The 25,428-nt window shown below is 35.5% G+C and overlaps 1 protein-coding gene across 1 annotated transcript in view; it reads left to right on the plus strand.

Moving 5' to 3' along the window:
* Positions 1 to 25,428, plus strand: part of LOC131168155 (ferredoxin-dependent glutamate synthase, chloroplastic-like) — a 115,942-nt gene that overhangs the window by 65,122 nt on the left and 25,392 nt on the right. Inside the window, exons 11-20 of the mRNA XM_058127406.1 lie at positions 4,314 to 4,424; positions 4,571 to 4,786; positions 5,855 to 6,012; positions 12,040 to 12,169; positions 13,702 to 13,760; positions 13,872 to 13,977; positions 15,188 to 15,284; positions 23,615 to 23,730; positions 23,835 to 24,032; positions 24,152 to 24,262. Of these exons, the coding sequence (XP_057983389.1) occupies positions 4,314 to 4,424; positions 4,571 to 4,786; positions 5,855 to 6,012; positions 12,040 to 12,169; positions 13,702 to 13,760; positions 13,872 to 13,977; positions 15,188 to 15,284; positions 23,615 to 23,730; positions 23,835 to 24,032; positions 24,152 to 24,262 (1,302 nt within the window). The remainder of the gene's footprint in view (positions 1 to 4,313; positions 4,425 to 4,570; positions 4,787 to 5,854; positions 6,013 to 12,039; positions 12,170 to 13,701; positions 13,761 to 13,871; positions 13,978 to 15,187; positions 15,285 to 23,614; positions 23,731 to 23,834; positions 24,033 to 24,151; positions 24,263 to 25,428) is intronic.

Genomic DNA, 25,428 nt, shown 5'->3' on the forward strand with positions numbered 1-25,428 from the left:
ATCGAAGGGCTGGAGCGAGTGCGACGACTGGCGGAGGAAGCTGCCAACGGGCTATCGGCGACTCGCAGTGGCGGTGGAGCTGCTGCAGACCTGTCACCGGTTTCTCGCCAAGGTGCTGCAACTGCAAGTCTGCAATTCCTAAGTCCTGGAAGGCTACGAAGATGAGTAGATCTGCTCACTCTCAGGCTTCGAAGAAGTGAAGCCTTCTTATTGCTTTGGTCAACAAAGTTTCAAGGTAAGTTTTTTACTTTCTAGTTTACTCTTTGAATGTTAGACTTAGATTGAATGGCAGATCGGTGGTGCGGAGAGGGGGAAAGCAGCGCTGCAGCAGAAAGCCTTTAGGGAATCTGCAAGCTGTCGGCCGTGTAACGGTCCGTAACGGACCGTTACGTCTCCGTAACGGCCGTTACGGTTGTGAATTTTTTCCGAACCGCATTATCGGCCCGTATCGGTTTCGGAGCCTTCGATTTCCGTTACATATCGGCTGTTACGCTACGTAATGGCCGTTATTTAAAACCATGACCCCAAATATCGGAATGGTCTAGCATGAAGGGACTAACCACTCGTTTGTTGTCCCAGGAATCGAAAGGGAACACGATGATTCTTGCGCAATTGAAAAGAATCACACTCAAGATTAGGCACGGAACTCAATGTAGGAAGCAGCTATTTCAACTTGTCCAAGGATGGATGACCAAGGAGACAATGGATTTGAAGTGGTGTAGCTGTGACTGTGCAAGCAATGGGTGGAGAAGACGACTCAAAGTAGTAAAGTCTATGAGCTTCACGTCTTGTGCCAATTGTATTTCTCGTCTTCAGATCCTGAATAACCACAGAATCAGGAATGAATTTGACAAAACAATTTAGTGACTTTGTAAGCTTACTAACTGACATGAGATTGAAAGGAGATTTAGAAATGTATAAAGCAGAAGAAAGAGAGATGGAAGGAGTAGGATTTACTGTTCCTATCCCCTTAACAGCAATAGTGGACCCATAAGCAAAGGTAATTTAAGATAGATTTTTAGGATACCGGAGATCAGAAAAGAAGTTGGTTGCACCTGTTAAATGGCCAGTGGCAGCAGAATGGATAAACCAAGGACTAGCAGGAAGGATAACAGATGACATATAGATTGTAGGATTACCCTTCTGTGCAAAAGATGCAATGTGAGAAGATGCTTGTTGAGATGACTGATACTGTAGAAACCGTGAATACTCCTCTGATATAGTCATAGTACGTGGTTCACTCAAACAAGTGATTAACAAAGGAACCATACTTTTGGGTTTTCCAAACTCCATCCCAACATTCACAAACTCAGACCGATGACCATAAAATTAATTGTTAGAACAATCAGAACAACCACGAACAAGGTGACCAACCATGAACAAGTCTCAAATAAATCAGTACAAGACTGCCACAGCACGAAGAAACTCAAACACAGCCCCAAGAAAGCAACTCACAGCACTGAAACTACCATGGAGAAATCACCAACTAACTTACATAACAGTGCCATAGCCTCACAAAAAACAGCTTATGAGCACTGTCACTGCTCCAAAAAAGTCACCAATGACTGCTACTCACACTGAAGAACAATTGACGAATTACCATGAGTGCATGGTTAAACAAAGATTGGATCTTTGTGCAAAACACATGTCCAACAGCTTGATATTTTAATATATGGAAGGAATTAGATCATTGAATAAAAAAACACAGCAAATCCCACTGTTTTAGACCCAATAAACTCGATAACCATTGATAAACTGCTTCATGAAGCATCTAACAAACATTCCTTGGGTGCCGCACTTGAGCAAGTAAAAAAGGTGTGATCTTTGGGCAGAAAACATCATGAAAAACTCCAAAAACATGTTAATAGAGAGATTAAATCACGACTGGATCATTCCAGGTCAAAACCATGCCTGAAAGTGGCGTCACATGCCAGTGTGTGGGGTTGGCCCTGGCAGCCTTCGTCTGGCGCATGAGGGCGCGTGAGACGCTACCTGGAGGTGAGATTTCAGTGGGGGGCAGATCGGCAGTGTCTGTGGGTGAATATGGTGTTGGTTTTGACAAATCTATAGTGGATTTGATGTTCTTGAGCAGTGTCGCCTAGAAAATTCCAGTGACTGGTCTGACTTTCTGCTGCTGCTGGCTGTTTTCTAGGGTTATATTATCGCTGAAAAATCTTCTATGATGATAGACATGCAGCAGATTTTTGGTTTCAGGCTTCGGTTTGATGGTGGTGGTTACACTTAGGGTTTAGGTTTCAGAATTATGCTCTGATACCATGTTGAATAATTGGGTAAAATAGAAGACCTAAACTGAATGATAGGTCTCTCCCTCTATTTATAATATATGTCAAGTACAATAGGAATGACCATTATTCCCTTACTAACTTACACTTATTACAAACCAAACTCTAACAATTAATAGTAATGCTCAATGACTAATAACCATTAACAATTTCTATTAGGATTTCCATTTTCGTAGGGCTCTTAATGGTAGTGAGGTCTTGGATCTTTCCTAATTATTAAGCTTGTTGGGTGGTAGACTCCTTTCCCAGAGGAGAGACTATCATTCTTGGATTCTTGATTCTTCTGGGGAGAATTCTTGTAAATATTTTTTCGAGCATTTATCCAACAAAAGTTTGCCTTTCCTGCTTCATAGATCCATTTGGAAGGCTAAAAACCCCTCTATGATTTGAGGCTTTTATTTCGTTGTTCATTATTAATAAGAGTTCACTAACAATCTGTTGCATAGTAGGAGGCCTTTTATGGCTTTATATCCAGATGTTTGTTCTCTTTGTTTTCTAAATTCAGAATCTGCTTCTCACCTTTTCCCTCATTGCTCCTTCTCTTGGAGTACAGAACAATTTTTTTGGTTTGTTTGGATAGAATTGGGTGTGTCTGGAGTCAGTGGAACAATTTTTTTGTGGAAGGGGTAAGGATGCTTCGGCCTTGTGGAGGGCATGGCTATCCATTTTTCAGGTTTTGGAAAGGGTTAAGGATGCTTCGGCCTTGTGGAGATGTGCAATTTTTGCATTTTTGTGGTGGCATTTGGTTGGAATGGAGTTCTTGTATTTTTATAGGGAAGAAGATGTCTTTGGTCGTGCTTTGGAATAGGATTCAATATTTGGCCTCCATGTTTTTGCAGCTGGGTGTTTCAAAGAATTTCAGTTTCCTGAATTAAAGCATGATTGGCTGGCTGTGTCGTTTCGATTTATTTTGATTTTGTTTTTTATCTTTTAAGGAGGATTACTTATGCTCCTTGTTGTACTTCTTTATTAAATCTTCTTTTTCAATCAAGAAAAAAATAGATAGGGAAATTGGGAAATTGAAGTTGAATTCTGTATTTGGAATTTGCAAGCACAGTTAGACAAGAATTTTATGTTGGTTGTCCTTTGAAGCCTGTATTTCTTAGAGGGAAACAAGAAAACAAAATCTTGGGTTTGTAATCATTCAAACCCTAAGTTAAGAGAACTCAAGAGCCAAAGGCTGAAATTTTGTTGATAACAAAAGTCAAGCTGCATACTATGACACACGTTCCCATTCATAATTAGACCAAACTCTTCAACCCTAGAAATAACAGATCACAACCTTTGATTCAACTAATCCTAGCCATGCACATACACTATAAAATAAAAAAACCTCAAGTACCATTAAATAACCTAAAATATCTAGAAGCTACAGCAGCACCATGCTACTGTAACATCAACTATAATAATTTTTTTGCAGGTTTTTGCCTGCAATCAAGGAAGAATTTGTAATGGCCTGTAATATCTTTTGGTTAAGTGTTGGGTTGTCAGTTGGGTATTTGTTGATCCTCATTTCTTAGGGATCTTTCCTTACAAGAGAGAGGACTGGGTTAGCATGAACGGGGCTCATTAAGTAATTTTTGACAGATTTGTTATAGAAATGCACCCAAAATGGCTAAGTTGGCTGACAACTTGGTCTCTGCAGAATCCAAAAAGCATAACTATTGCCTTTTCTTTTTCATCAGTGGAATTGAGAAAATTGATCATTTTCATTTTTTGTTCCTGTCAGTTTTCTTGAGGAGCTTCATGTAGCACTTTTGTGATAACTTGAAAGTGATTTCATATTGGATCATCTAAAAGATACAAGATTTTGCATATCATTCTTCACACACATTTTTTCAATTTTTTTTTGTTTGAATTTCTTTTTCTGCAGATTATTTCTCAAGATATTACTTTTTTTAAAATAATTTATTTAGTTTTTAAACTTTAAATTAGCTTTTTTTAACTTTTTTAAATTCATATTAATTTTTTTCTTTCTTTCTGTATCATTCTTGTCTGTGCATCTGATAGGTCACAAATCCGGCAATTGACCCTCTCAGAGAAGGATTGGTTATGTCTCTTGAAGCCAATATTGGGAAGCGACAAAACATATTAGAGGTTGGACCTGAGAATGCTTCTCAGGTTTGTTAGCATTTCTCCTTTCATCCCTCAGTAGATGCTATCTTATATTGCTGGAATCCCAATTTCTACTGATACCTATTTTATGCAACAGTTTGTTTTTTCGGCATGAAATAATCAAGTCTTGTGTTTTTTTTTGGGTGACTAAGGTAATTTTATCTAGTCCTGTTCTGAATGAAGGGGAGCTTGAGTCATTATTGAAGGATCCGCAGTTAAAACCTCAAGTTCTGCTGACATTTTTTGATATAAGGAAAGGGGTTGATGGCTCCTTGGAAAAGACACTAAATAAGCTTTGCGAAGCCGCTGATGAAGCTGTTCGTAATGGTTCACAATTGCTTGTTCTCTCAGATCGGTCCGATGAGCTGGTTAGCTTTTTTTTAGTTGCTCAGTACTTCATCAATCAAAATTTTGGAATTAATTTTCTTGTGTCTGTTCTTTTGATGTATATTCATTTTTTTTAATTAAATTTCTTGTATAGTTTTTTTTTCCCAAATTTTTTTGTCATTTCTTTTTGGATTATGGACGAGTAGCATTACTCAATAAAAGTAATAAAGAAAAGGACACATTTGTAAAATGATAGGAGCAGCTCTCTAGATATTAAGATATGGGAATGGTGTTTGAGATGATTTGTTTGCTTGCGATGTAGACCAGATACTGAGAGTAGTTTGATTGAGGCTAGTGGAGGTAGGAGAGGATTTGGTAGAGAGAAGCTTGGATTGAGGTAATAAGAAGGATTTGATGGCTCTTCAACTTCTGAGATTGCTTTGGACTGAGCAAAAGGACAGTGATGGATCCATAAGCTTGATCCTACATGGTGGAACTTAAAGGCTTTGTTGTTTTTGTTACTTGAACTGTGCGAGAGCAACCTCCATCTCGTCTTACTGTTGTTTAAGGTTACTGTTATCCTATTGAGATTTATCTTGCTGGTGCTTACTCCTTAGCCACTGTAGTGAAGTTTTCTCTTGCCTGAAAATTTGTGATGTATCTTTTTCATTTTTTATTATATTTATTTATTTATTTATTTGCGCTCTGTACATTGTTGTTCATGAAGAGTTAGGCGCTGTGGTGGTGTAGTCTATTTTGGAATTTTCTTCAAATTATGTAGCCAAATTTGTTTGTTATGTGAGTTGGATCATGGATGCCATTCGGAATATTTGTTTTGTTTTGATAGAAAATTGACGGTTAAAGACAGCATCATGGTATGTGCTTGTTAGAAGTTGTATTTTTGTTGGAATCAGCATTAATTAAAGCATTTTGTATGCTAAGTTCATCTTTGTTTTCTTTCTTATCATTGCTCTACATCTCTAGAAAGTATTGGGCTGCTATGCTTTCAACATTCTTCACCCTTTCTTCTTCATTGAGGCCTGGAAAGAAGTCTTTTTTTTTTTTTAAAAAAAGAAGAAGTTTATTTAGTTATTTTCCTTTTATGTCAGGAACCAACTCAACCTGCTATTCCAATACTTCTTGCTGTTGGAGCTGTTCATCAGCATCTAATTCAGAATGGCTTACGGGTGTCAGCTTCCATTATAGCTGACACTGCTCAGTGTTTCAGCACTCATCAGTTCGCTTGTTTAATTGGATATGGTGCAAGGTTATTTTTCTTCCATTTTGTGGAAATTCATATAGTTATGTTGCTTTTTTTCTTTTTAAAGTTTTAGTTATTGTATAATGTTTTTTGTAAAAATTTTTTGTGGGACATATGGTATGTGATATGATGCTGATTGCTCTTCACTGGTTTGTCTTCATTGCAAATTTGCGAGGAAATATAACATTGTTTGCCTTCTGATCTATATTTTGATTATACTATTCATTTTCCGTGGTTTCTAACAATTCCAAACATCTCGATGGTTAGAAAGATGCTCTTTTTTGTTTAGGATACGTATTGGTGTTGTAAGTTGAATAAAATAATGAAAGATTTTGTTCGGTCTAGTGTGAGGGAGAAGAGGGGATCATTTAGTGAGCTGGAAGGCCATTTGTAGTCTTAAGTTTAAGGAGCGTTTGGGTTGTAATTTTGTTTCTAAGAACAACACTCTGGTAGCTTTTTATTGGAACTTAATTCTCTTTGGTCCAAGGTGATTAGAAGTAAATTTGGCATGCCTATGAATGAGAGGGATCTGGGATACTGATTTTTTGACTACTGCTACTTATGGGACTTCAAAATGATAGCTGGAAGTTCACTTCTCATATTTTTTTTTTCCTTTTTTTTTTTTCCACTCATTTGTCTAATATAAAATGGTTGGTGGACCTCATGTTTGTTTTTGGGAGTATTTATAGAAAATGATGCTCCTTTATTTCATGCTTTTTCTAACCTTTTTCACATTCAAACCTTCAAAATGCTCCTATTTCTTCTTTCTTGATTTATGAAGTTGATTTTGAATTTTCATCTTTTTGGGAGTACTAATGATGGAGAGATTGATGAGCTCACCTTGTTACTCTATTTATTGAATATTTTAGATAAAAAATAAGATATATTAGAAGAGAAAGGAAACTCAATAAATAGAGGACAAGAAATCTGCAAAAAAAAGAAAACCAACTCAAAGAAACAAACTAAAAAAAAAAATACAAAAAAAACCTAAGAAACAGTAACTAAGAAAACCACTTTTCTATCCCTCTCCATCATAGTTAATAGAACATTGCAAATTCACTAATTCCCTGTGGCCTTTCTTAGCCTTGCTTTTACTGCTGTGCAAATGGATTTTTCTCTGCCCTAGTGGGTCTGATTAGCACTAACAGACTTCAATTTAATGAATTTTTTCCAGCTTTTTAACCGTGAGGTTTAATAGTATTTAGATTGGATAGTTCTGGAGTTTATTCTTGTTGCCAGTCTTCTTACTCTCGCATAATTCACCATTCCCACTTGAGGATTGCATTTGGAGAGCTAAGGTTCAATCCATGATCAAGGCTTTTTTCGTTTACAGGGTTAAAACCAACAATCTGTTGTAGATTAGGTTGCTTCACAAGGCTGTATCTCCTGGTTTTTTATGTTCTGTTTTGGTAGTGATGAATGACATTCTCAATCCTTTTTTGCATTCCTTGGTTGGTTGGTGTTGATAAAGTAAGTTATTGAAGTTTTTTTGGAGTGTGTTGGTCTGTCCAGGCTACTTGGTTGGTTATTTCCCTCTTCTTTTAAAGGTTTTGGAATGGATAGGGCTGGAGAGAAATGCTTACATCTTTAAAATGGGTTTCCCTGCAGCTGCTTTGGCATATAACGGGTTCTGTTGCTTCTTGCTGGGCATATTCTTCTGATCGTTTCAAGGGTGTATATTTGAGGAATTTATGGTGTGATTAGAAAGCTTTGTTGGGCTGATATTTTTGTTACTTTCCTTTTTCTGTTTATTGCTTTTTTCTTTACCTTTTTCTTTTATGTTTCAGAAGGATGTCTTCTCCCATCCTTGTATCTCTTTTTCCTCTCTTAACAAATTTTGTTCCCCTACCAAATAAATGGTAGGATTGTTGTATGGATGCTAGATAATATCTTCTTGGCCAGTGGGCTGTAGCATGATTTGTTCATTTCTGGGCTTCTATGTTTAGGGTATTAATTCTGAAATCCTTGTCTATTGTGCGGCTAAACCATGCCTTATTTTATCAGTTTTTTTTTTTTTTTTTTTTTGGGGGGGGGGGGGGTAATTGAATGGTGCAATCTGTGGCATTTGTTGAATGTCATAAAAATATCTGAGGGAGAAAAAGGACGGCAAACGATGCAAGGTTCTCTATTGCTTGAAATATACCAATCCGATAAAATACAGCTTCTCATCTTGTAAGGAATCACATGAAAAAACAGTTGAATATCTTTATTAATGTATCATTTGTCTTGAATAAGACAATTTCGTGCCTTAAATATGGAACTGAAGTGTGGAAAGAGCTCCAAGTTTCAGTTGTCCTTGTGATTGCAAAAGCAATAAACATGCTAAAATGTAGTCTCTTTGTATCTGATGCAGTGAGTGGTGGAGAAAGCTCGTAGCACTGTCATATTAGAAGTCTGAGAAAGATTACTCTTAAGGATATTCAGGGGAAGAAAAAAAATTAATGGCAAAGGGAGATTCTCTTTTGCAGAAATGCAGTGGTGGGGGATATGGGAGGGCTTGGGTGAATACTCAATCCATGGTTCAAAATCTCAGGAAAATTCTGAGGAGATCAGAATTGGTAACTAATGAAAAGGGAAAGTTCTATATTATCTCCCCCATTTTTTGTACTAACATATATCTAAGTACATGACGGCCATGACATTAAATGTGCCTGAAAAATGACTATTACACACTACAGCGGCTGACTAAAAAATACCTAAAAGATGAACATTATAACTAGACTCATGATTGAACTTTCCAAAGAATAAACTTGATCTTAGGAAATGATACACTTGACCAGAGCATAATGATGATGTGAGAATGAATATATATTATTGCAACTAACGAGGCAAAGAGGGGATAGACTTCTAGAGTATATCAACTGATGCTTCACTGGTTAAGCAGTGCATCAATATCCCTTAATTTAGTGCCTTAACTGTGCGTGTGGATGGAAGATCCATAGCCTAATGCATCTAGATTCTCAAATCTAGTCTTTCACAGGACCATGAAAAATATGGGTATGTCACCTTTTTAACTTCTGGCCAGATCCGTCATTTACGAACAAACGAATAAGCCACATTGTTGTTTCATCCTGGTAAATACTTCTATCACAGATGATGTATGGCATCAAGTGTAGTTCTGTTCTGCTTCAATTGCTCTGCACTAGATGAACTGTCTATTGATAATTGATACTTTTTAGAAATGTCTTCTGTGAGAAGTTAAGGGGTTTTCTTTTTTCTTATTTCCCATGCTTGTGGAAACTATTCCGTGGAAGGATGTAATGATGATTTGCAACATTGCTTAATTTTGTAACATCTTTTTGCTTGTTGGTTTGCCCAGAATGCATGCCTTGATGAATTAAAACATGGTTATCAAAATTACGATCCAGATCTTCCGATTCTACGATCCTATGATCCATAATTGCCTAATCAACCCAGATGTTAAGTAGGATCTTAATAAAGTATGATCCTAGTAGGATCATGGTTTTAAATAAAGGCCGCGACCGTTACGTAAAGGTTTTTTGGGTTACCGATACCGTTACACACCGTGAAATCGGTGGGAAGAAAAATCACGGCCGTAGCGGCCGTTACAGACCGCGACCGTTACGTAAAGGCTGCTACGGCCGTTACGTAACCGCTACAGGACAGTTGCACCAAAAAAATATTTTATTTTTTACTTTTTCTTCTCACTTTTTCTCTCTCTTTCATATATCATTCTCAATATACCAAGTGGCAAGAGGGGGAAAAGATTATAATGAGAATGACAATGATACAAAATTTACTTTTTCTTTAAATACTCACAATAGATGCATTAATTAACAATTTCAAAATACTAACTTGTTAGGAATTTTTTTTTAATAATATTAGTAATGTGAAATTTATGTTCTTTATTTTTCAACTTCAACCTTCTTTCTTTTCTAGCTATTTTATATTTATATTATTCGTATGTCTTATGTGTCTAATAGACTAATGGAGTGTATAATGTATTTTATTTTATTAATTCATTTAGCACACGTAAGAATTTATCACAGATAAGAACAATGAGAAGTATAAATACGCGCACACACGTAATTTTCTATCAATGATGGTTTAAAACAAATGTAAACCTGTTGCCCTTACCAAATAACTTAGTTACTCGAACTAAAGGGTCCAAAATACACTAAAACCCTTTCTAAGAATGGCCAAAAGCTTAAAACATGCAAGTATGCTAATATGCACAAGGTTGTGCGTGCTTCAAAAAAATTCACGGCCGTTACACCCGCTTCCCGTTATGTAACATCCGCTACTCCTGCTTCCCGTTACACCTGTTACCGTTACGTTACGCTACCCGCTACCACGATTTAAAACCATGAGTAGGATCTTATCTGGATCATTCGGATCTTAGGATCATGATCCTACTTGCGATCCTATCGAGCTCTCTTCCTTCAAAAAAATTGAAAGCTCTCTGAGAGCTTAGAGTTTTTGATATACAGATCCTAGGTTGTCTATCACTAGGCTTGGACTGTTCCTTCTTCCAGCAACAGTAGAGGCCAGCTGAGAACTTTGATATCAGCAGAGAGCTTCAACAAATAGGGAGTTGCACTGTCAGGCTGAGAGCTTAAAGCTGTGGGCCTGTAGCAGTTATGCATTATCTTTGTAGCTTTTTTTTTTTTTACTTCCTATTCTTTTTCTCTTGTTATCGACAAGCCAGATACCTTTCTCTTTTACAAAGCAGAGACCATATAGGTTTCTTTTTCTTCTTCTTTCTTTGCAGCTGGCAAAACATTCTTCCTCTTTCTTCCTTCGTTTTTTCCTGCTTCTCCTTCTTCTTATTATGCTCAGATGACAAAACCACATAAACTGAGAAATTTACATCAGTTCATTGAATTAAGATTAGCAATTTCTTGTTCCTTCTTCTCTTCATTCTTTTTTATTTTATTTTAATTATAATTATTAAACAAATAAGCTAGCAACAATCTACCCTCTGCGGAGCACTTTGCAGCTCAGGCTATTCAGATTTTCTTTTTAGGTCAAAATTGTTAAAAGGAAAAACCTGCTAGTGCTAGCTAGCTAGTTAGCTACATTCCTGAATTTTTTATTTATTTTTATTTGTTAACTTACTACCAAGTTTTTAGGATTATTTCATTGAGAGTTGTCATAAATTTCCAAATGTCAATGTTTTAAAAAGGCTCAGCGAAGGTTTGCCTCAAGGCAAGGTAGATCTAAAATGCCTTGAGGCTCAATCTAAAATACCAAATTCCAAAAAGGCTAATGCATTACCTGCTAAGGCTTACGCATTGGTATAAAAGGAACACATTTTGCATCTTTTTAGTTGAGGCTTATGCATTTTGGGTGTGTGATTCTCAAGCTAGATTTTTTTCAAAATTTTTTTTACTCCATATTTATGTTAAATGAATGTCATAATATGACTGTGAGTTGATTATGTCATAATATGACTATGAGTTGATTATGTCATAATATGACTATGAGTTGATTTCTGAAACTCTCGAACCTTAACTTTTTTAAAATAATTGAGATTTTTTATGATGTATCTTAGATCTTGAAAATAATTTGAACTTTGTAATGTTATAGCTGTCTCTTGTATGTCATTATTTACGTAATGAATTCAAGCTAGCAACTTTTAAATGGCCAGAAAGTGGTTTGCAAATTTTATTTGATTTTTTTTATATTATATTTGTGATTTCTTAATTTTTCTTCATTTTTAATATATATATATATATATATATATAAAATTTATTTTACTTATTTTTATGTATAAATAAAATTCTCAAAAGGCTTACGCACCAATGCCTTAAGGCTTACACCTCACCTCTTAAGGGTTAAAATGCCTTACGTCTTCACCTTTTAAAACACTGCCAAGTATATAAAATTTTAATTTATTTTACATTGTAAATAGAATCTTACAATCCATGATCCGATCCTATGATACAATCCTGCTGACCCTCCCAATGATCCTATGTAGGATCCCGATTCTAACAACCTTGAATTAAAATCATTGCATCTCCTTCTCATATTCAGAGTGCATAATGCTTTTTCGTTAAATCATCCTTTCAGTGCTGTGTGCCCATACTTGGCATTAGAGACATGCCGTCAATGGCGTTTGAGCACCAAAACTGTGAACTTGATGCGGAATGGGAAGATGCCAACTGTAACAATTGAGCAGGCTCAGAAGAATTTTTGCAAGGTCTGTTTTTCTGTGCTTGAAATTATTTATATTACCATAACCTTTCTTTTACCAATATTCTTCATTGTGGTTAGTATGTAAATTTGGTTATGTTTCTTTAAGAAAGCTAATCTAATTATTATATAGGTTCCAAGTCATGAATAGAACTTCAATTTGAGCATTTTAACACTCATCTGCTTGCATGCTTGCATACGTCAAATCATTGGATTAAGTGTTTTTTTTTGGCATGCTCTTGGCTGTTTTATATGATTTTGATAGTTCTCTCTCTCTCTCTTTTGGGTTATGGTGAGAAAATTTGGTTGTAGTCATCCAAATTATGCATTGGTTATCATTGCCAGACTATGCAGATCCAGATCCCCAATTACTTTTTATGCCATGAAAATTTTCTCCATTTATACACTTCCTTGAAAATCTTCATGATTCATGTCACTGTTTGCCACAATCTCATCTTTGGTAGTATTTTCTGTTCAATCTCTTCTTGCTCACTGCCTGGTAGTACTTTTAAAATATATTGTCTATGCAGCTAAATATATCCTGCTTCTACATAATAGTTTATAAAATTTTTTATTTGGCTGCATAATTTTTTAATTTGGAGGTCTGGTGAGCTTTCATAAACAAACAGTTTTCTCTGTATTATTATTAATACAATTTATAATTTGGGATTCAGTGAAATATATGCAAAATTTTCATTATGAAAGGGAAATAAATGGAAGGATAACAAGGAAATATTCTATTGTTTCATTCAAACAATAATTCAAAAGACGCAATAAAATATTTGAGTACTGCATTAAATGTTGTATATTTTATGTATTACAAATTTATAGTGATTTTAAGGAAATTTGACTTCCTGCTAATGGCTAAAATTTTGTCACTGCATCTGGCTAAAATGTTGTTGCTGCACCCCTCTCCCATTCTATCTGCATGTGCCTGCCTATGCATCCCTTATTCATTATGATACTGTTGAAATTTTTAGGAAGAAAGGGAAAAATGTGCCAAGTTTCAGTAGAACCTAATAAAAGAGTAAAGATACTTCATGATATGGACACAGGCTGTTAGGAAAATATATTTTTTGTTGAATGTGTTTGGTATTGAAAAAAATCAGACTGCCCTTAAAGTTTTATTTTTTGGTACAAGATGACATATATATATTTTGATACCCTAGGAAAATCAAGAACCACAAGGATTGGACGGCCACGCACACATGCACAAGAGAGTTGGGGAGAGTAGACTTAAGGAATTCCAAATTGTGCTTCAAATTCCAGTTAAACAAAAAAGCATATAGAATTGTTGTTGAAGGTTGAGTTTTATTCATTTATTCATTTATTTTGCAGTATCAGTGACATTTGGAATTTTTAGCTTTTATTCTGATGAAAAATGTAGTATTTTGAGTTTTCCTTTTCACCCTCAACTTCATTGACATGCTGTTTTGAATTTAAATCATGTTGAATTTTTTTTTTTCTTCTAGTTCAATGAAATGATTTCGTTGTTGCTCTGTTTCATATGTCAAATGTGATTTTTTGTCATCGTCCCAGGCAGTTAATTCTGGCCTTCTCAAGATTCTTTCAAAGATGGGCATTTCATTGCTTTCTAGGTGTGCATCTTTATTTTCCATAACTGTCTTTGCCCTCATTCTTTCAGACTTCCATGGTTGTGTTTTTGTTTGCTGTTTTGGAAAATCTGCTGATTGGTTTCCTGTATTTAGTTATTGTGGTGCACAGATATTTGAGATTTACGGATTAGGAAAAGAGGTTGTTGATCTTGCTTTTTGTGGAAGCGTGTCAAGTATTGGTGGATTAACTCTTGATGAGGTAAGAAACACAACCAACAGGGAAGTACTGGGTATTGTTCAACATTTTTGTTGTATTAACAGCCTCGTGGTGATTGTATATTGTAAAGTTGTCAGGGAATTAATTTTGTAAGTTTGATGTTGAACTTGCATTAAGATCATACTAATGGACAGGTGTTTTAAGGTATTAATTCTTGGTCATAGGTTGAGAGTAATATTTTATAGATGAATGTGGTTAATATTTGTGGATTGTGGTCTAATTTGCTTATAAAAGCTCATAAAAACATCCTGTTTCATACATCTTTATGGAAATGCATGCTATGAAGTTAGCTATGGTAATGAGGGAATTGTAGAAGTTTAACTGCTTTGTGAGCAAGTGTTGAATTTCAATTACTGCCTGGTTGCTGAGCTGCGCAGGTATACATCGTTGAAAACAACCTATTGGGGAAAAATACTCATTAATATAACTCTTCTGAGCTTTAGGATTAACATGGTGGATTTTTTAGCTGCCTTTACAATTGTAAAAATTAATTATAAGGTGGGTAGGCTTATCATTTATCTATTGCAAGCTGTGTGATAATGATAGGCATGGCTATTCTTTGGTTCCTTAACATGGTCAAGAATTACTGGTCAAGGGAGTGACTGACATTGAGTCATGTACTCGTATCCTCGAAGTTCAAAATGTAAGAACTTTGGAAAATAATATAAACTGATGGAGTGGTACAGCTAAAATTCGAATGGGAAACTATTTTACTATGAGAAGGAAGACAAGCTTCTAATCCTAACCTGGGAATAAGTATTCAGTTATTGTTGAATTGCGCTTAAAACTTGTTAATTTCTTGGGTATTTGTGCAGTATAATTATCTTCCAGTGTTCTTCTCGATGCTTGATATACACTGTTTGCCCCATACCTAATTGCTTAAGCTTTTAGGACAAGCAGTGACTTGACATGGTATCAGGGCCATGGTAACCAAGAGATCTTGGGTTCAGCTCTTGTAATGCATGTCAAAGATTGTATTATTCCTGTAATGTGTGTCATTCATCATTTATTTACTGTCCAAGTGCAAGGGGGTTGCATGGGTGGAGGGTTAGCTGCTTAAGCTTTTAGGTTAAGTGACAATCTAAAAGTTTTCATACATTACTTTAATCCTAATTTTTTTGATAAGGGTGCTATTGCTTATTTGAGTTCTTCAATGACTTTCTTGAGTTATCTTTCTCCTGCTTCCTTGCAGCTGGCAAGAGAGACTTTGTCTTTCTGGGTGAAGGCTTTCTCGGTGGATACAGCCAAAAGACTAGAAAATTTTGGGTTTATACAATTCAGACCTGGAGGTATTAAGAAGTAAAGTTTCAATTTAGTGAGTTATGATGCTTATGTACATGTTTTAAGCACGCATGCCTGCCTGTATATATGTGTATGAATAGATTCTTTTCTTTTTTTGGCATGCCAAATATTATCTGAATCAATGACACACACTCAGTAGATTGTTCATTTTTTAGTTGCGATTCATGATTTCCTACTAATTGCTTCATTTTCAATTGTGATAATAAATCAAATTTTTAAACACCTGTTTCAACACTTGTAAAATAATTTCTGGAAACAATTCCTTAATATTTTGAGGGAAAGGAGTAGATTTTGGGAGGTAATGGGACTCGTAGATCATGATATTAATTATGCCAGTACCACAGAGCATGCTCAACTGAAAATTCCCTTCTGGCATTTCCTTGCAGCTACACAATGTACGTGGTGAAACGGAAAAGTGTTCAGATTTAGGACTCCAGACTCTTTTGTTACATAATGTATTTGCAGGGGTCTTTAACACAAAAATATTCTCTAAAATTGTCTTGTATTAATATTAAAGTTGATATCTTCTTTATGATTATACCTTGCAATCATTCTTTATGGGTGGTCCAACCAATATTTTTATGCAATGCCGGAACCACATTGTTTTCTCTGTTTTTTTTTAAGATAAAAACATAGGCACCCTGCTGTAATCAAAGTCATTTTTACTATAGGCATTGTAGTTAAAATCATTTGATTTGAAACATAACTATTTCTAAAGAAGCAGTATTTCTATCTGGAAACTTCACATTTGCTATATGCATCCTTAGCATAGTTGCCAAAAAACACTTCACATCCTAGCAAATTGCAAAATAGTGGCAGTGCTCCAAAACATGGTTTTTTTGTTCTAGAACACTAGATCTAGCATGTTAGTCTAGGGAAGGGTGAGTTCCTCTTGGGGAAGGAGTGGCAGGGAAGTTGTTGCAAGTGTTTTGGGGTGTAAAAGAGGAATTTGCCTTTATTTGAGGTTTCCATTAGCGGCAAGTGGTGTTAAGCTTAAAAGTGGATATGGGAAAAAGTGAAATCATTCCTACAGAGAATTGTGACTATGGGCCTCTGCTTGTGGGTCTTTTAGGCTGCAAGCTTGGAGCCTTTCCTATTACCTTCCTCTGTCTCCCCTTAGGAGTCAAGTTCAAAGATAAGGGTGTTTGGGACCCCATTGTTGGGAGATTCAAAAGGATATTTTCTGGTTAGAAAAGGAAGTATCTATCAAAAGGTGATAGACTCACATTCATTAAAGTTACTCGACCCAATCTCTCAGTTTATTTCGTATCTCTTTTCCCTATTACTATTGGGATAGCCAAGAGATTGCAAGGTATCCAAAGAAGATTCCTTTGGGGAACATTGGTGAGGTTTTTAAATATCATCTTGTTAAATGGGGCATCCCCTACGAGCGACGTGTTGCACTTGTACCATCTTGGTGTAGCGAAAAGTGGGCGAGGGTGGGCTAGGTCGTCGCCCCGAAGCAATGCGCCGTGTCAGCGCTTGGGTACGGTGTCAAATATGTGAGGATTCCTGCATCATTCTAGACATGGGTAGGTAAAGACGTTAATTCAAGAAACTAGGATTAGATTAGCAACTTGGAATATAGGGACACTTACGGGTAAAAACATGGAAATTGTGGACACAATGATCAGAAGAAGAATTAATATAATTTGCCTTCAAGAAACTAAGTGGGTGGGGGAGAAAGGTAGAGAAATTGATAAATTAGGATTTAAACTTTGGTATACTGGAAAAGAAAAATATAAGAATGGAGTAGGAATTATTATAGACAAAAACTTAAAAGATAACATTGTTGAGGGAAATAGAGTAGGGGATAAAATTATAAAAATCAAGATGGTATTAGGACAAGAGATAATAAATATCATTAGCTTATGCTCCTCAAGTCGGCTTAGCAGAGAATCTTAAAAGAAAATTTTGGGAAGATATGGATAGAATTATACAAGGCATACTAGGGACTGAGAAAATATTTGTAGAAGGAGATTTGAATGGACACATTGGAAGGGATAATAAAAATTATGAGAGGATACATAGAGGATATGGATATGGAGACAAAAATGAGTCTGGGGAGATGATATTAGACTTCACTATGTCATATGATTTTAGTATAATGAATACTTGCTTTAAGAAGAGAGAAGAACACTAAATAACCTGTAAAAGTGGAAAAAATAGAAGTCAAATCAAATCAATTTTTTTTAAACTAGGAAGGTAGATCGTTTATCATGCAAGGGTTGTAAGGTTATTTCAAGTGAAAGCCTAACCACACAACATAAAGTCTTAGTGTTAGATATATGTATTAAAAAATGGAAGAAAAATGATAAAATAAACCAGTATAAGAGAACTAGGTGGTGGAACCTAAAAGGAGAAAATATAATAAAATTTAAAGATAAAATGATCAAAGATGGGGATTCGGCTATAGAGGATGGGATAGATACAAATACTCTTTGGAGTAGATTCTCTAGCTCTATTAAAAAGATAGCAAAAGAGATTTTAGGTGAATCAAGGGGAAGATTCTCAAATAGCAAAGAAAGTTGGTGGTGGGATAAAGATGTACAAAAAACCGTGAAGACAAAAAAGAATTTGGTATAAAACGTGGCAAAAATGTAGAAAGAGGGATAACTTTGAAAAGTATAAGGAGGCGAGAAAAGATGCAAAAGAGGCCGTTAGTGAAGCTAAATACAGATCATTTAATAGTTTGTATGATAGATTAGATACAAAAGAAGGGGAAAGAGATATTTTTAAACTTACTAAAGCTAGAGAAAGGAAGAGTAAGGACTTAGGAAATGTAAAATGTATAAAAAGTGAGGATGATATTGTCTTGGTTAAGGGCGAAGCCATTAAAGAAAGATGGCGAAGTTACTTAGTAAGTTGTTTAATGAAAATCAAATAGAAGGCTTAAACTTAGATTTGTCAAATGAGGAAAAGTCTAAAAATATGAGATTTATTCGCAAAATTAGAGTTAACGAAGTTAAGTTTGCACTAAAAAAGATGAAAAATGGGAAAGTTATGGGACCAAATAACATCCCAATTTGAAGTTTGGAAATGCTTAGGTGATAACGGAATTATATGGTTAACTAATTTATTTAATACAATTATAAAAACTAAGAAAATGCCAGATGAATGAAGGAAAAACATTTTAATACCTAGATACAAAAATAAAGGAGATATTCAAAATTGCAATAGCTATCATGGAATTAAACTTATGAGTCATACAATGAAACTATGGGAAAGGGTAGTTGAACAAAGATTAAGGTTAGAAACGGAGGTCTCAAAAAATCAATTTGGTTTTATGCCTGGGAGATCTATCAGAGAAGCTATATATCTTTTAAGAAGATTAATGGAAAAGTTTAGGGAAAAGAAGAGGGACTTGCATATGATATTTATTGACCTTGAGAAAGCATATGGTAGGATGCCAAGGGAAGTTCTATCGTGGGTTTTAGAAAAAAGGGTGTATGTAGTAGATATACTGATGTCATTAAGGACATGTATGATGGAGTAATGACTTGTGTAAGGACTATAGATGGAGAAACTAGAGAATTTCCAATCACCATAGGTGTACATCAAGGATCTGCTTTGAGTCCTTATCTTTTTGCTTTAGTGATGGACCAACTGACTAAAAGTGTTCAAAAGGAGGTTCCATGGTGTATGTTTGTAGATGATACTGTATTAATTGATAAAACTAGGGACAGAGTAGAGGCTGTGTTAGAATTATGGAGAGAAGTTTTGGAATCTAAAGGCTTTAGGATAAGTAGAAATAAGATAAAATATATAAAATGTAATTTTAGTAATGATAGGAGGAATATTGGAGATAAAGTTAAACTTGATGATGAAGAAATAAATAGCACTTGTAAATTTCGATACCTTGGATCTATTATGCAAGCTGAAGGGAAATTGAAGATGATGTAATACATAGAGTTAAAGCCGGTTGGGTAAAATGGAGAAGGGCTTCAAGTGTACTTTGTAGGATACCCTTAAAATTAAAAGGGAAGTTTTGTAGGACAACTATAAGACCAGCTATGCTATATGGATCAAAATGTTGGGCGATGAAGAAACATAATATCCAAAATGTAAAAGTTGCTGGGATGAGAATGCTTAGATGGATGAGTGGTATAACATTAAAAGATAAATTAAGGAATGAACATATTCGTAGTAAGTTAGGTGTAGCTCCTATAGAAGATAAGATAAGGGAGGGACGACCCAAATGGTATGGACACTTGCAACGCAACGTAGGCCACATAGTGCACCAGTGAGGAAGAGTGAGTTAGTTACTGTGGGGGGTAGTAGAAAGGGGTAGGGGTAAACCTAAAATAACTTGGGAGAAGATAGTGAGATGGTATTTAATATCCTTGAATCTGTCAAAATAAATGGTCCATGATTGCATAAATTGGCGGAAAAGGATTCATATAGCCGGCCCCACCTAGTGGGAATTAAGGCTTGGTTTTGTTGTTATCTTGTTCTATGGGGGGTGGTTAAATAACTCATGCAAAAGGGAGATTTGGGCCTTAGATCCCTTCTCATCTTCAATAAGGATCTTTTGGGGAAGTGGCTTTGGAGATTCATGATGGAGAAGAATCACTTTTGGAGGGAAGTCACTAATACCAAGTATGGCCTGCGTCATAATGGTTGGGCCTCAAAAGAGTCGAGGGAAGCCCATGATGCAGGTGTTTGGAGGCACATTAGAATAAGATGGAAGATATTCTTCTCTCTTATTTACTTTCATATGCAGAATGGAGAGGATGTGTTCTTTTGGCACGACATTTGGTTTGGCAAGTCCTAGCTCAGCATTATTTACCAAGATGCCTTCATTAACCAACACCTGGAGCTCACTAATTAGGGGATGGTCTGGAATATTTCCATGATTAGGAATGATTTTGATTAAGAGTTTGATGCTATTTAACATATTTATATAGCTGTCTTTACAAAGTCCAGTGCTAGGCGACTTTGAATGAGCCTAAATGGGCTTTGAGCAAAGATGGAAACTTCATGGTTAGATCATACTATAAACATTTTAGTTCCCTAGTTAGGTGCAACAAAAATTTTCCCTAGAAACTGATTTGGAAAACTGCAACGCCCACAAAGGTTGCTTTTTTCACGTGGGAGGCAACTCTTCGAAGGATCCTTGCCATGGACAGCCTACATTAAAAGGGCTTACCTCTCGTTAATCAATGTTTTTTATGCCTAGAGGACGTGGAAATAGTTGAGCATATCCTTTTGCATTGCTCTTGGATCAAGAAAATATGGAACTTGTCATCTCCATGGTCAAGAAGAAGTGGGTCATTGCAGCTAGGGTGGAGAATGAATTATGGGCTTGGAAAGGGATTTTCAAACAAGGAAGGAAGAAAGTCCTTTCTCCTCATTGCCCTTGCCATTTGGGCAAACAATACTAACCTTCGTTGAGTTCGGTGAAAAGACATAGACCTCTCTTGAGGTTTCAAAAATTCCACAGACTTCCTATAGGGTTTGCCAAAGAGACACAAAACTCCCCTTATATTTGGTAAAAAGACAAGCCTTGTGAGGGGTATAAGTGTCCCAAAAATCAAATATTAGGGGAGGTTTGTGGGATGTTTGAAACCTTAAGGGAGGTTTGTGGGATTTTGAGATTTTTAAAACCTTGGGGGAGATTTGTGGGATTTTTGAAACCTCAAGGGAGGTCCTTGTCTAAGGTTTGTGGGATGTTTGAGACCTTAAGGGAGGTTTGTGGTATTTTGAGTTTTTTAAAATTGAGGAGGTTTTTGAGATTTTTGAAACATCAAGGGAGGTCCCTGTTTTTTTGTCAAATCTCAGGAGAGATGAATGTCTTTTGCCCTTTCTATTTTTGGTGGATGTGGAGGGAAAGGAGCATAAGAGCCTTTAAAGGAACTGTTTCACCCATTCAAGTTGTCATGGATTGTTGGATAACTAAGATGTCTAGTTGGCATAATTGGTGGGCTGGTTGGGAGGGACTCATTGCTTCTAGACAAAATTTCTCATTCTTGTTCACTTTTATTATTTTCACAAAGTAATTAATATTTGTTATCATTATTATTCTTATTTTTGTATTCTTGTTATTGCTATTATTAATAATTTATTATTATTTATTTTTTATTATGGTTCACATAGGTTTTTAGTATTATGATTCTTATTATTTACTCATAATAATAATTATAATAATATTTATTATCAATTTTCATTATCATGATTACTATCCCAGAAAGTAATATTGAAAAATAATGTTATTTGTTTTCATTGTTACAATTGAACATAAGGGCAAAAGACACTTACCTCGCCTAAGGTTTGGCAAAAAGACATGAACCTTCCCTAAGGTTTCAAAAATCCTAGAGACATCCCTTGAGATTTCAAGAATTCTAGGGTCCTCCCTTGAGGTTTGCCAAAATGACACAAACCGCCCCTTGTGTTTTGCTAAAAGACAAGTCTTTTGAGGGGAGATTTGTGTCTTTTTACCAAACTCTGGGGAGGTCTGTGACATTTTTGAAACCTTGAGGGAGGTCAATGGAATTTTTAAAACCTCATGGGAGGTCCTTGTCTTTTTTCCAAATCTCAGGGAAGGTGAGTGTCTTTTGCCCAATATATAATACTTTTTTTTTTGTTATTATTAATTTATCTTTGTTATTATCATTACTATTATTGAAGAATGTTAAGAAAGATTATTATGGTTACAATATTATCAATAATAAAAAATAGTAATATACATATGCTCATTACAAAAATGTATGTAATATTATTATCATTACATGTTAAGTGTTATTTTGGTAATCTTATTGAAATAAGATTAGGGTACCCATGCCAAACACTATATTCTTATATCATTGAGAATCATTATGAGCAAACGCAACAAAAACATGCCCATGAGATAGTAATCCTACTCCTAGGTATCTTATACTAAGGAAAGTGATTCTAGGAGAGCATTTAGGATAACCCAAGCCAAATACCACCTTGAAGATCTAAATGCTATCATACAATTTTCAAATATAAATTCATATAGTTATTTCCCTAATGCTCTGCACTTTACATGATGTACCATATCATGATCCTGTTCTTATTCCACTAACTAGAACTTTCTGGATTCTAGATAAGGATGATCCCTACTGTATTTTTCTCATGACAGGGCATGAAAACTAATGCCTTGAAGTACAATGAAATCATGATCTTGAAAATTCAGAAGGGAGAAGAAAAAGTAAACATAAAAGCAAGACTCCAATGCAGTGACATCAGTTTTACATGCACAAGTATATTATGGTTTCATAGTTAGTCACATGCTGCATTCCTGTTCCCTTTGCACTTGGATGTGACTCTTGCCCTATATTTTGGAACGCATCATAGATTTCTTGTCTCTTTCAAACTCATTATGTTAATATTTAAAATAAAATAAAATATTTGGGAGGAAAGATTATTCCTGATTTAGGGGATTCACATTTTATGTTTAATGATTTGCATTTAGCTTTTTTTGAGTGCCTAAGGACAACTTCATGTTAGTTTTTTCTTTGTTTTTTTTTTTTCTTGAGAAAAGATATTGTTTGTATTGTTTTTTTGCATAAGTTTTATACTTTTTTTTTTCACTCATTTCTTGAGTAGTGGGAATTTAATTGGGCGGACAGCTTGTTAAAAAGTGTAAGAGATATGGATTCAAGTTAAACCAAGGTGGCAGAGGAAACGATTATCAAGAAAAAAAAAAGAAAAGAAACCACAGCTCTGCATGCTTACATGTGTCTGTCATGTTTCATGTATCTTAATCTTAACTCTCTATTAAACTTTCTCTTAATTTAGGAGAGCAGATTTGTACACAGAACACATTGTTGTTGTCTATCCCCAATTTGAAGAAGAGTACCTCAATCACTTCCTTAATGAAGTATAAGAAGAACCCATTTTACCTCAAATGGGCATAAACATAACAATAAATAATGTACCTGTTTAAGTGCTAGACAAAAACTGTAAACCCAAACAGGGCCCAGATAAAGCAGCAAATTTTGGAGAGGCATAATATTCCTGAAAAGCTATAATTTTCTATTGGATGAGTCTTAGGTATTTTTTTTTTTTAATAAATTGATGGTTTGAGGTGCAGTAAATTGGCAATGTTACTAGAGCTTTGTAAATAAATAAATTTTTGCCTTGTCTTATCACGTTCGGGTTTTTCCGTTTCACTTTCTTGCCCTTTACAAAATGTTTGATTACTTCAAAGTTTATGATCAAATTGCCGTTACCTCTTCATCTTTGAGTTGAAAACTGGAATGAAGTATGTACTGTGTATGAAGGTACTAAATGATTAAATCTAGTCTTTCCTCTATATCAAAGAATTCTGAAGCACTTTCCCTTTTATTAAAAGGTGAATATCATGGGAACAACCCAGAGATGTCAAAGCTACTTCATAAAGCTGTTCGCCAAAAGAATGAAAGTGTTTTTTCAGTCTATCAACAACATTTGGCTAACCGTCCTATAAACGTGAGTTTATAAAGAAGTTTCTCTTTCATTCCTACATGGCCTTTTCTGTAATTTTATGTTGAATTATGAAAGCCGACTATATATCTTTGTTAACTTGACCTTAGGTTCTTCGTGATATTCTTGAGTTCAAAAGCGACCGTTCCCCAATTCCTGTGGGAAAGGTTGAATCTGCTGCATCTATTGTTCAGCGATTCTGCACTGGTGGCATGTCACTTGGAGCTATTTCAAGAGAAACTCATGAAGCAATTGCCATTGCAATGAATAGATTAGGTGGAAAATCAAATTCAGGAGAAGGTGGTGAGGTAATTTTTTTAACCGGTAAAGATGACGTACATTCTTGTTTTAGTGCATTGTTCCAGTCTAGTTTTAGTTGCGTAATTAACCCAAAACTTATCTTGGAAGTTGCATTATTTTCTTGAAGGATCCTATACGCTGGCGCCCACTTACAGATGTTGTTGATGGGTACTCTCCAACATTGCCACATCTCAAAGGTCTTCAAAATGGGGACACTGCTACAAGTGCCATCAAGCAGGTCACGGCCTTTTTTCCTTTTATAAGAATGGAGCTACTTCATAAGGATTTTCAATCCTTTTTTGAGAGCATTTGAGTGCAGCTTAAACACATGATTCCTCCAGGAATCTTATTGTCTATGAGATTTTAACCTAGGCAGGTTAGGACCAATGCGGCCGATGTTGAGCACAACTATGTGTTGGTATGGTTTAATGATTTAATACTCTGCTTGGTCAAAAAAATTATAACTCAGCTGCAATTTGTTTTGGGATCCAGCCAACCTGAACTTGGAAGCCATGAATTTTACTGGTTTTGCTTAACTATCGTAACCTAATAAAATTGGATGGGTGCACAGTATAGAACTTCTACTCAGCAAGCCATACTATCAGGTTCTGCCAGTCAAAAACCAAAGGAGGATGGAAAATGGCAGTAACCAACTAAGGCAATCTTATTGTCTGTAAAATTGCAACGTGGGCGGGTTAAACCGAGTGCAGCCCAAAGTGAAGGACAGTTTATTTGGACTTGGCTAATGTTTAAACACTTAGGGTTTTGATTGTTCTAGAAAATTCTAAAGTTTCTAACCCAACTGCAATTTGTTTTGGAATCCTGACAAGCTGTCCTGGCCTGAACCTGTAAGCAGTTAATTTGACTGGTTTTGCTTGATGATTTTAACTTAAAGGGGTGGGCACACTGTATAAACTTTCATTTTTGCAAGCCATAACAAAAGGAGGATGGTGAAGGAAGGTAACTGTTGAAGTATTGGTTAAACTGGAAGACTTAGTCACAATGATAGGTGTCTCCCTCTTTTTATAATATATGTCACGTATATAAAAATTACCAAAATTAACAGAAGCTCACTATCATAGAATAAAATGTGCTAAAATTCCAAAATACCTTGTATTACTCACCCTCAAAATGAAGCATAGATATCATATGCTACTACCTTGTTACAAATGAATTTAAAATAGGCACCCTTTAAGGCTTTAATGTGGGCTTCAAACTTCACATGAGTGGTTGTAATGAGCTTTTGCGCAAGTTTCTCTTGAACAAAATGACAATCAATTTTAATGTGTTTTGTCGACTCATGGAAAACTAGGTTGGAGGCAATATGAATAGCGTATTGATTATCACACATCAACTCCACAAACAGAGAATGTGGAAAACAAAGTTCTTCTAGCATGTTCTTTA

This window comes from Malania oleifera, chromosome 11, assembly GCF_029873635.1.
Source record: "Malania oleifera isolate guangnan ecotype guangnan chromosome 11, ASM2987363v1, whole genome shotgun sequence".
In the NCBI taxonomy this organism is placed as follows: Eukaryota; Viridiplantae; Streptophyta; class Magnoliopsida; order Santalales; family Ximeniaceae; genus Malania; species Malania oleifera.